The 12862-nt window shown below is 38.2% G+C and overlaps 1 protein-coding gene across 1 annotated transcript in view; it reads right to left on the bottom strand.

Moving 5' to 3' along the window:
• The window catches only part of LOC142435541 (cullin-4B-like), a 154005-nt gene that overhangs the window by 24729 nt on the left and 116414 nt on the right, over positions 1-12862 (bottom strand). The window contains exons 16-18 of the mRNA XM_075539765.1: positions 5938-6051; positions 1667-1772; positions 1424-1596 (exon numbers count right to left, since the gene is read on the bottom strand). Of these exons, the coding sequence (XP_075395880.1) occupies positions 1424-1596; positions 1667-1772; positions 5938-6051 (393 nt within the window). The remainder of the gene's footprint in view (positions 1-1423; positions 1597-1666; positions 1773-5937; positions 6052-12862) is intronic.

The following is a 12862-nucleotide window of genomic DNA, read 5'->3' on the forward strand; positions in this document are numbered from 1 at the left end:
TTTGAAGGGTTAGGAATAAAGACAGGGAAGACAAGGAAGAAAGGTACACTGGAGGTAATTACAATAAATGAGTCATTCAGAATGTGTGCAGATCATTTAATGTAAAAGTTTAATATGCTCTGTATAACTGTAATTTAATTCAAAATTAAAAGTCAGCCAAAAAATCTCTTTGGGGGCTATAAAAGAATATCAGAGTAGAAAAGTTATTTGGTTAGATGCAAGTAACTATTAAAAACACAATAAAAACCATACTCAGTGGAGAAAAACTTGGAATATTTTAAGGTAATGAGAAGAACAAAGGTGCATATAATCTCATGATGACTATTGAATACTGACAATAAAAAGTGTCTAATTTAAAAGAAAAAAAAACCTATCCCACGTTCAATGAAAACATGATATACAGAAGAACTCACAGAATACATAAGAAACGTACTATATAGCTCATAAGTGATTTCTTGCAAAAAGGCAGGTAAAAAGGTCAATATATAGTCACTTAACTTTTCACTTCTCAGAGATAAACAATTTGAAAATATCACCACGCAAAAAATTCTACTTAAAACATCCCCAAAATTACATAAATGATTTCACCAGAGAAATTAAAGAGTTTCATATTTAGAAACATAAAGCATGACTGAAATAAATTAAAGAAACCCTACATAAATGAAAGGGCATTCCATACTACAGGTGGAAAATAATGAAACAATCCTAAAAGAATTCTGTATGCTCAAAAATGCTTCAAGATCCCAAAATTTTTTTGCATAAATGTAAGAGACAACCTGTCTATCCATTTGATATTCTTTATTAAAAAAACACCAAACCAAACCTCCTGACAGCAAGTTGATTATGAGTCACAGTGAGCCGAGGCTATAAATCTTTTACAATCATGTTTCTTCTGCAGCAAGTAGGTCCTGGGTCTGAGCCATTGCTATGCACTTAGTTTACGCATTCCAAAGCGTAAATCACCGAAAACCTGGACCCTTTTGTTAATATGGATTATCAAAAATCTACATGCATGAATCCTCAAAAAGGTATTCTTCCTAAATACATTGTATACTCAACATATATTCAAGATATTTGCAAGGAAAATAAACTCTTACCTCTTTATATTTTAATTTTTATTTAGAAATATTTAAAGAGAGCCTTTTATGCTCTTTGCTACATATTTCTACAGAATTACAAGCATGAAATTGAAGATATTTTAAAGAAACAATCAGAAAAGTGATTGTGAAAGCTTAATGAAATTTTTAAAATGTTATAGAATACAAAATGTTCATGAGGAATTAAATCTAATGCAATTCAATTGAGTGCAAGGTGCTGTATAATAAAAATGCATTAATTAAAAGATTATAAAGTAATTTATATATACACATTTTTTTAATTTTTTGGTGTTGAGAAACAATAAAGAATGATAAATAATAAATACCGTTTCTTTCTTCTGGACTTGATTGATCGTTACCTTGAAGAGTTTATGCTCAAATTCTCCATTATAAGAAAATTTATCACAGTCTTCTACATCTCTACCCTTTGAGTATTTGATGAGTGCTTTAGCTCGGCCGCAGGCTAATGATTGTAGAGTGCTTCTTAGTTCTTTGTCCTCTAAGTGAAAAAGAACATGTTGATGATTTTCATTAAGTCACAAATGCAAATAATTACAATCATTACTTACCTAGTCCAGTAGCTGCTTTAATTTCTTCTAAAGTGAACTGGTCTCCTTCATTAAACATCAATAGTACCAATGCTTGGAATAGGGAGACATGAAGTTCTTTCTCTCCCTGTTAGAAAATAGCATTATGATAATTCCTGATAAAGCAATTATTTTACATTCAAACATTTGCATGTTCATTTTGTTACAACTCATTCACTATAATCCCCTCAATGTACCAATATTATTCTTATTCCTCCCTGACTTTCCTATTTCCATCATTCCTTCCTTTAAAATTGATCAGAACTTTGGCCTTGAGTAAGCGTGACCCTTTTGATCCTATCTGGTTGATTATTTTAATGTGTAAGTACCAATCTCTAGTTTTACTATCACTTACTCATGACCACATATTTAATAGCAACTCATACTCAACCTATATGACCAGGTGGGACAGTCCTTGTGAGGTCTCAAGTTGGTAACTGCTTATGGGAATAGGAAGCCCCATATTTCTCCCAAGGAGTGACTGGTGGTGTCCCACTTGCAGAATGCAGTCTAACAGATAACCACTGACATCTGGGCTCCCAGTGTCACTGTATGCCTTATCAATTGTGTGCTGTTTGGCTGAAAATTAAACCAGGGGATTAATTTCCATTTGAAACCTGAGAGGTAACTAAGAGTCGTGGTTGTTGGGGTCCAACCAGTCTCTATCCCACCAAGTAAACTGGTTCCTTTTATGTATTGTGTCTTGGAACCGTATTTTCCTTTTACTCTATCCAGAACCTTCTAATATGTTTCCTTACTTAGCAGTTGGGACCACACACAATCTAGTTCTTCTGTTCTCAGGGTTGTGTTGAATTCACCTTAAGTTCATTAGACTGTTTCCACGGGACTTTTTTAAATTTTCATAGCTCCTTTCCTCTGGATGGACAGAGTATACTAGCTGTACCTTAGATGGTTGTTTATGAGCCTCTAAAATACCAGTTGCTACCCATCCAAGTTAGGATACAGAACCTTGTTTTTGTGATCCATATAATGCCAAATGACCTTGGTGTAACCTTGGGCTATATTCCTAAGCCAAGGCCTACTAACGGATTCACTAAAGGTAATTTTGTCCTGTGTACCATGTCGCATTTATAGATATAATTACAATAATGGTAAAAACACATCTACAAATATCCTCTATGAAACCTGTAAAGAGTTTACAGTAAGTAGTGTAGTGGCTTGCGCTCTGCTCTCATGCTGGAATGCCACTGGTATTTCAAATGCCAGCAAGGTCAACAAAAGTGAATTGTTTCAGTACAGCTTCCAGAGAAAGTGTTCAGTTCCCCATTTTGGATGAAGAAGCTACTGAAAACCCTTTACAAAGTTTCAGAGTATTTTCAGATACTGAAGCCCTAATGAATGTAAGTAGGTAGAACATTGTAGGACATACTGCCAGAAGATAAGCCCCCTGGGTCAGAGGGCACTTGGAATGTGACTGAGGAGTAGCTGCTTTCTCAAAGTGAATGCGCAAATGGAGTAAAACAGGAGGGAGTGGGGTCTTATGAGGTCTTCAGCTGCCAAAGCAGATAATACCAGAAATATGTTTACTTGTGTTTTATGGACTAAACCAAGGCATTTGACTGTGTGGCTCCTAACACAAGAGGATAGCCTTAAGAAAAATGGGAATTCCAGCACACTTCATTACACTTATGTGGAACTTTGACCAAGAGGCAATTGTGTGAACAGAAGAACGGAGTACTGTCTGACTAGGAAATGTGTGTGTGTCGGGATTCTCTCTTAAACTGATCAAATCATCAGAGAAACTGAAGTATATGAAAAAGAATGTGGCAAGATTGGTGGAAGGCTTATGAATAACTTGTGATAAGCAAGTGACGAAACCTAGCTTGCTGATAGGGAGGAGGACTTAAAAATTGTTGATGAAGATCAAGGACGGCAGCTTTCAATACATATTACAATCAATGTAGAGGAGACTAAAATCTTCACAACTGGACTAGTTGGTAACATCATGATAAATGGAGAAAACGTTGATGTAGTCTAGGATTTTTGTCTTGGAAGCAGAAGTCAAATGAACAAGAACCAAGTTGCATTAGATAAATCTGCACAAGATCTAATGAGAGTATTGAAAAGTAAAGATGTTACTTTGAAAAATAAGTTGTGCCTGTCCCAAGTCATGGTAGTTTTCATTGCCTCATATGCATGTGAAAGTTGGATGCTGAATAGAGAAGACTGAAGAGGAGTTGATGCATTTGAATTGTGGTGCTGGCGAAGTATATTTAAAGTACCATGCATTTCTAACAGGGCAAATTGATCTATCTTGGAAGACGTATAGTTACAATTCTCATTTCATGTAAGAATTCATCTTAGATAATTTAGATACATGGTCCGTCGAAACATATTCCTGTGGGTAAAGTGGATGGGCAGCTGAAAAACGAAATAATTTAGATGGGCTAAGGCACTGGAATACTTCTGAGAATGGCTCAGTCCTGGGAAGTGTTTTGCTCTGGTGTGCTTGGAGTTACTATGGATTGGAACTGTAACAGTAATGACATATAACATCAACAGTCACTCCTACTCCCTCTCCCACACTTCTTCAGCTTGGGTGTCTATTCATGTTTCTACTCAAAACTTCATGTTGATTGCAGCATTATTTATTAAAGCAAAATGATAGAAATAGTCTAAAGGTCCATCAGCGGACAAATGAATAAATAAACATTGGAAACATACATGGTAACATAAACAAACCTTGGAACAGGACATAATATTCATGATAATAACTTTCACCCATCTCTTCTCTCAACACACACACACACACACAGAGAGAGAGAGAGAGAGAGAGAGAGAGAGAGAGAGAGAGAGAGAGACAGAAGAGAGACAGAGAGACACGCATCAGCATCAGAGTTAGTTCTCATGAGCTAGAAGTCAAATGTACATCCACTTTCAGTTTCTCCATTTTATCAATGCTTCTGGAGGATTGCTTTTTTTCCCCCTCTTGGTTTCATATTTGCTGGATTATATTTATATTGATGCTTGTATGGTCGTTTACGTGTTAAGGTACAACTAAAAGTTACAGGTTAAAACTTAGGTTCGGCATGATAACGAGTTGAATAAATCCACGTAGAAGAAGCATACCAGATGTGTGATCCAAGTTGTCAACAACTGAGTTCAAATATGACTAAAGAAAACATATTAAATTTGAATTGTGAACACCAAGTTTCTAGATGGCTAAGGAGCACAATGCAGTAAATTTCGTTGGTATACATTTGCCACAATCAGAAAAAGCCCACATTAATAACAATGGCTATAAGGAAGAAGAAAATGTGATAGAATTGAATATGGTGACATTTTACAATTTTTCTTGATAATATTGAATCAATGAATTATATGACATGTGGGTGAAGTGCTACTAAAACTATTTTAAAAAGATGAAATGTTTGAGTGTCTGAAAAGCAAAAAAACATGAATTTTCTTACTTACAACTCTAGGAGCAGATCATTTCCTTAGGTGGAACATGTCTCAACTGCTCTTAAAGCAAACAGGCTCTAAGTTATTACACTTCTTGGAACACTTGGAATAGACCATTTCCTGGCTGCAACAACTTTCAGGGTTTCCACCATTCCTCTGATAGTGCTGCTTTCTTGGTTGTTTCTTATGCTCAATTGTTTGTGGGAGAATTTTCAGCACGCGTCTTCCACAACTCAAAGGACGCTATTTTTTTCAGGATGTTATCAAGACTGAAGCCACCAAATCTGAATTTCCCGGATATTTTCTAAAATAGTTACTTTTCCATTACTTTGCAGGCATCTATAGGAAGACCTGAAACCTAACAACTATTCAAGAAATCCCCAAAATAGTTTTTACCACAATCAAGGGATAAAATAACAATATTCAGGAGTGGTCTAAAGATATACCCTAAGTTATAAATATGTAATATATGTGATTCCTATGGGGTATAGTGAGTTTGTTAACATTTTATAAGAAGGGGTAGTAAATAGAAATTTCAGTCAAGTAGGTTTAAGTCAAAGGAAAAAAAACATATATAGTTTGTTGGGAGAAACTTAATATGGTCTGTACCTAAAAACGTTGACTACTATCAGAACAAGCAAGTAATATGATTTAGCCATAAGCTTATATGAAAGCGACAGACATGAAAAGAAAACAGTGAGCACACACATTCAGAGAAGTCAACAATTTTCTCTCTTCTGATAAGGAAGCAGACATTTAAATATATTGTTTGTTAAGTTGAAAAGAATGAAACATAAAAACAAAATACTACTTTAAACTGCATTGCTCACCTTTTTATAGTCAGCCTTAAGAACACAATGCCCAAGAGTTGACTGCCACTGAAGTTTTCGACCATTGTGCTTGCTTAAGTAGAAATTCTTAAAAGATTTTTTAAGTTTTTCCATCTAAAATAGATATGAAGTAAAGTATTTCTCACATCATTTAAAAATCACATTTCTTGTTAGTATGTATCATTAAAAATAAGTCATCCATAGTTTTTATAAAAAACCATTTAATTGAGTTAATACAGATATATCATTCCATACGTCAATCACATCAGCAGTATTTTAACAACTGCTACCAGAATGAGTTTCAAGCAATCCTTTCATTCTTGAACTCCTTGACAGCTCCCTTTTACACCCCCATCACCACCACCACTGTATAGGTGACCCCCATCCCAAAACCCTCATTCTACTTGCTGTCCCTATATGTTCATCAATCCTAAGTTTTATATACTGGAAAATATATAGGAAAAATTCTAGAGGATGACCGCCAATGACATAACACATCTGACATATTGAAAGCTTTTTATATTTAAGGAAATGGTATGATAGAAGGCCCGAGGCTAGAGAAATAAATGCCATTTCTTTTGTTCCACACTTTAAGTAATTTAAATGTGAAATTCCTGTAGTGCCCCCTTCCTTAAAATCCCAATATGACAATTTTAGCCTTTTAATAAAATAGGCATACAATTATATTGAAGATATCATTAGAGGCTATAACTACTGAATTGCCATGTGATATTTTTGTAAAAATCGTAGAAAGTGTCTTATGGGTACCTGATTTAGCATAGATTAGAAAAAGGTAAATAAGGAATTCAAGACCCTGAAAAAAGGAGTGTCAATATTACTGTATACAAGATTGAATGGAAAACTGAGGTAAGCTTTGATACATGTTTTTTTTCTCTCCCCATGTGTTTTGTTATCTATGTGAAAAAATTTTTTGATGGAAACATGAAAGCAAATGTAAGATACAACAAACCACCTCTATTTGTCCAGAGAAAATGGAGGGAATAAAAGAAAACCAAGACTCCAAGATGAATCTCATTTGCATAAGCTACACAATATTAATTTACCCTGGGACTAGAAGTACTAGATGGTTTCAATTACCATTGCTGACCATTCTAATAAAGGTCACAAGAAAGGGACTCTAATAATACAGGAGAATAATGTAGAGCCAAACTTCAAGTTCAAACAAACGACCAAAACAAACAAGGTATAGATATCGTGAGATTGGATGACACTGATTAGGATTGGAAGATTCCCTGGGACTATTGAAGCACTAATCAAACTTGGAGAAAAACTACCTGTTTATGCCTCAAGGTCACCTTCAGTATGAATTAAAACTAACTGTAAAGCAAACCAAAATGCTTACAACTGGTTACATCGTAAAAAGTGGAGAAAAGTTTTAAGTTGCCAAGAATTTTTTCATGCTTGGATGCACAAATAATATTCATTTCAACAGAGAAGAAGCTACTGGTGAGAAGCAGCACAACGGATCTAAGAAGGAAGGAGGAAACATGGAGAGAACCTGGAAACAAGAGTCAGAGAGCTAAGAGCTAAGGCACTTTGGAAGGTACTTGTAGTAGAGTTATGCCTGCTGATCCAAAGATCGTGGCCACCAAATTCCGTCAGGAGGGCAGGGCCATTGATGGCCTCAGAGAATAGAGAATTATTTTCCAGCCTTGAGAGTTTGGGTAGGGAGAAACAGGGCACTAAGCACCCCAAAGGAATATTGTTTATGTCTCCACAGGAGAGGAAGAGTGAGACCAGGCTTCAACCCGGTGCACCAAGACCTAGAAACAACATGACAGCATATACCAGGGAATCAATAGAGAGGTCTTCAGGGTCAGCCCAGACCCAACCATATGGACCCCCACCCCCAACCCCAGAAGTGCACTTCAGAGGACAGCACTGAAGCTACAGCTTGGGGAGAGAGGCACATCTGATTAGAGCACACAGGGTCTGACCCCATCACACTGGGGAAAACTACTGATGAGATGCAACAGAGCCGCAAGGGGTCAAAGCAATGAAATTCTCAGGGACTACGAACAATAGACTTTGGGGACAGAGAGTGACACCCGTCAGATTGAACTGAAAAACACTCCTCAAGGTCAAAATATAGACCTGGAGCTAGTTATGGGCTTTTCCTTTTTTTGTCATTGGCTTTAATTTTGCTGGTATTTTTTTGTTTTTTTTTCGTTGCTGTTGTTTTGTTCATTTGTCTTCCTCTGTAGCTTTGTTTGGCTTTGCCTGGTTTTTTCACTTATTAATGTCTCTGCATGTCTATGTCTCTGCCTATCTATCTAGATAAAATAGATGGGCTAAATAACTTGGAGTTGAAAACGAGACTGGATCCTGGGGGACATGGGAGAAGGGAGGTGGGAGAAAGGCAGGGGGAGTCAACCAACCCAGGGACAAAGGAACAACAAGTGAACTAAAGTCACTGGAGGGAATGGTGTAGGATGCCTAGAGGAGCTTAATCAAGAGCAAAGTACCAGTGAGTGATTACTAAACCCACATGAAGGTTGAACATGATGATGGGACAAGGGGAAAGTAAAAGGAAATAGATGAAAGAAGTAGGAGGCAAAGGAAATTTATAGAGATCTAAATACAGGCAGGTACACATGTAAGTATACTTATACATAACAATTGGGAAGTATATCTATATGTTAAGTATTAAAGTAGCAGATGGACAATGGGCCTGTACTCAAATCTCCCTCAATACAAGAACACTTTGTTTTAATAATCTGACATTCTGTGATGATCGCCTTCCCAACACAGTTGCAGAAGACAAAATGGGTGCCTAAGTAAATGTGGTGAAGAGAGCGGTGGTGCCTATCAAAAGATATACCATCTGGGGTATTAAAAGCTTGAAGATAAACAAGTGGCCATCTAGCTGAGAAGCTCTAAAACCAACATGGAACAAGCACACCAGCCTGTGTGATCATGGTATCAGGGATCAGGTATCAGGGATCTAAGACCCAGAAGAAAATCCTACCAATGTGAAATGGTGGATGCGGGGGAGCACAAAATGGACACCCAAAGCACATCTGTAGACAATTGGACATCCCCTTACAGAAGGGTCAAAAGGAAGAGACAAGCCAGTCAGGCTGCGGTATAGCAGTGATGTAACATACAACTTTCCTCTAGTTATTTAATGCTTCTTCACCCCCATTATCATGATCTCAATTCTACCTTACAAATCTGAGTAGACCAGACAAGTACACTGCTCCAGGTTCAGAGCCAGCAACACAGGGAATCTAGGATAAATAAACCCCTCAGAACCAACAATGAGACTAGAGATACCAGGAGGGGAAGGGAAAGGTGAGGGGAGAAAGGGCAATTGATCATGAGGATAGACATCTAACCCCTTCTCAGGGGGATGAACAACAGAAACATGGGTAAAGGGCAATAGAGGAGGACATAAGTTATGAAAATAATGATCTATAATTTATCAAGGTTTCATGAAAGGGGGAAGGTGGGGGAAAATATAGAGCTGATATCAAGGGCTCATGTAGAAAGAAGATGCTTTGAAAATGATGGTGGAAACAAGTACAAAGGTGCTTGACACAATGGATGAATAAATGCATGGATTGCGATGAGATGTGAGTGACCCCAATAAAAGTATTCAATGAAAAAATATATATAATCTTGGTGACAGAACAAAGCTAGAATGATAGAATTTTGCAAGACCAACAACTTGTTCATTTCAAACACATAGTTTGAACAACATTAAGTGGTACAGAGACCAGTCAGTATATCTCATCCGATGGAGTTGCATGAGTATAAAATTTATTATATTTGTGACAATGGATAATGGAGCTGAGCAACATAGCAGCCAAACCATGGTCAGAATCTACTGTGAAAAGGACCAAAACAATGGTAAATATGACACAGGACAGTCATTTTTGTTCTATTGTTCATATAGTCTCTGTGAGTGGGGAAACACTCACAGGCACCTAAAAGTACAATAACTGGAATGGAAATCCATTTCTTGTGTCTATTGCACAGTTGTATTTCACAAGAGATATAGGGTAAATTTCATAGGTTCACAGGTGAGAAATTTTGAACTGGGAACTTTTGGATTTGGAGTTAAGCCTTTTGGGTAGATTTTTTGGGGATGTGAAGGTTTTAGGGGACTTCTAGGAAGATGGCAACTGAGCAACACACACAAGAGGGACTCCAGCTCAGGAGAGTAACTAAGAAGGAAATACAGCACTGCTGGTTGGCAGAAGGAGCATCATAAAGATAACAGGCACAGATCCACAAGGTTTTGAGGGACTGGGGTCTTTTAGATTACCACATTGGAAGCCAGCTAGGGTTTGATTTTAGCCCTGTCATTGTCTCCACCAGAGGCGGGACCAGTTGGAGCCTGGACAGGAGCTTTATATAAGCACAGCCACAGCCTGCCACCACCTCAGGGCAGAGATTAAACCCTTGCAGCCCCTTGGGCAGGGATCAGCTTACATTGTTACTTTTCTTTACCTCTCTCCTCTCTATTCCCACACAGTCTCAGTGGGCTTAGTTTTTAAATGTTTTTCTCCTCTTTGACTATTCCTTGTCTCTCACACACCACTGCCAAACTCCAGACCATTTGTCTTAGCTTAGGGCATTTACGCCTAACCCCACCCAGTTAGGTGAGCTCCACCCTGTGCAGCATAGCCTAAGGCAGGGGAAAGCCCGGCTGACCTCCACCAGTGGATATACTTCCCAACTTCTTACTGGGGGATTCCTGCCTGTGTGGTAGGGGACCTTCTATTAGTCCTCTGTGGGCCCACTTGACTGATAAAACTTCCTCCCACCTACCTTGGTGCCTCACATGGCTTAAGGCAGCTCAGACAACACTCAGCAATATTCCAAGCTGCTGCAGGAACCTCTGCCCAACCTCCGCAGATGGCCAGGGCAATTCTGCCCATCATTCGTGGTGTTCTACACCAAAGCAGGGAAACCACCAGCATTCTGGGGCACTCCCCTTGAGAGTGAAGCTACAGGATGATTAAGTGGTAGGCTCATTCCATAGTGAAATTAGCAGTAGGTAGTTATAAGATGAATTCCTACGAGTCTCTGAGATGGAGCCAGTGCTCTTCAACTCCCTAGAAAATGGAACCTGGCTCCTCTAAAACAACACAAGGCAAACAGCCATCAGCCAAATGACCTAAATGAAAAACCAGGAGAAATAAAAGGCAATGGAAGAAGATATCCCGAACCTAACAGCATGTATAGAAGAAGCAGTAACACATAAGGAAGTTTTCAGAATGCTGCCTGGAGTCATAAAGGATATGAGGGAAACAACACAGAAAAAGGATGAAATGATAGAGGAAATAAAGTCCCAATAAATTAGGGAGGAGATAACAAAAATCAGTAGTAGACTCATGGATCTCGAGAATCGACTGGAGGAAGCACAGAACTGCACCAGTGACTTGGAGGAAAGCCACACAGACTTTAACAAATGCAAACAACTATCTAATAAGATCATCAGAAAAGCTGAAGAAAACCTAAGAGCTATGTCTGATGCTAAAAATAGGCATCAGAATAATTGGATTGCCAGAGGAAGACACAACAAAGAAATCATCTACAATAATTGTGAGGAAATTGTTGGAGCAAAACTTCTCCAGCTAAATGAACATAAACCAGACAATCAATTAGGAGACTGAGAGAACACCAGCTATACTGATTTCCAAAAAGAAGTCACCAAGGCACATAATAGTTAAAGTATCCAACTTTGAGGAAACGGAGTAAATCATGAGAGCATGCTATCACATGTAAAAGTTCCCAAATACGAATATGCTCCAGCCTGTTAGTGGAAACTGAATAAGAGGAGAGAGTGGAGTAACATATTCCAAAAATTGAAGGAAAATAATGCAAAACAAGAATACTCTATCCAACCCATTTATCAGTCAAGATAAATGGAGGAGTAAGAGTCTTCCCAGATAAGGAAAAACTCAATGAATACGTTAGAAGTAACTCAACTCTACAAAAGGTCCTTGCCAACCTAGTATGGGCAGAACAACACTCACTGCCACATAGAAAAACCTCACCAAGAGGGCAACTAAGAGAAAACAGACCCCAAAATAGCATTGGCTTAAGAAGAAGTCAAGAATAAGACACACACACACACACACACACACACACACACACACACACGCGTCCACACAACACACTAATAAGAAAGGAAGGTAGGAAAGCACCCAATAGAAAAAGGCCTAAGATGACATCACAGAGTCCACAGATGCAGATACCCCTGAATATCAATGGGCTGAACTCAGCCATTAAAAACTAAGGCTAGCAGACTGGCTTAGAAAACACAAACGCATCAATCTCCTTCCTACAGGATACACATCTTAAGGTTACAAACAAAAATAGACTGAGAAGCAATCTGGAGAAAGGCATAACAAGCAAACAACAACTACAAATAGCAGGAGTTGCAATCCTAATCTCGGATAAAATTGACCTCAAAGTGCAAACCAAGAAAAAGAGATAAGGGTGGACACTATATCATGCTCAAAGGAATGGTACACAAAGAACCATTAAACATTGTAAACATATATTCCCTGAATTAGAGACCCACGGAATATGTCAACAAAACACTCCAAAAGATGAAAAACGAAATCAGAGCATCCTATCTGTACCAATGTACATCCTCTAGTCTAGCCAGATTTGTAAGGTACAATTGGGATCGTGATAGTGGGGGAGGGAGCATTAAAGAACTAGAGGAAAGTTGTGTGTTTCATTGTTGCATCCCAGCACCCTGAATGGCGTGTCTCCTCCCTGCGACCCATCTGTAAGGGGGTTGCCTACAGTTGGGCTTTGGGTCTCCACTCTGCACTCACCCTTATTTACAATGATATGATACTTTGTTCTTTGATGGTTACTGGAGAATTCTGCCAAGCATTTAGGAAAGAACTAAAACCAATTCTACAAAAACTCTTCCAGA

This window comes from Tenrec ecaudatus, chromosome Y (genome assembly GCF_050624435.1).
Source record: "Tenrec ecaudatus isolate mTenEca1 chromosome Y, mTenEca1.hap1, whole genome shotgun sequence".
Classification (NCBI taxonomy): Eukaryota; Metazoa; Chordata; class Mammalia; order Afrosoricida; family Tenrecidae; genus Tenrec; species Tenrec ecaudatus.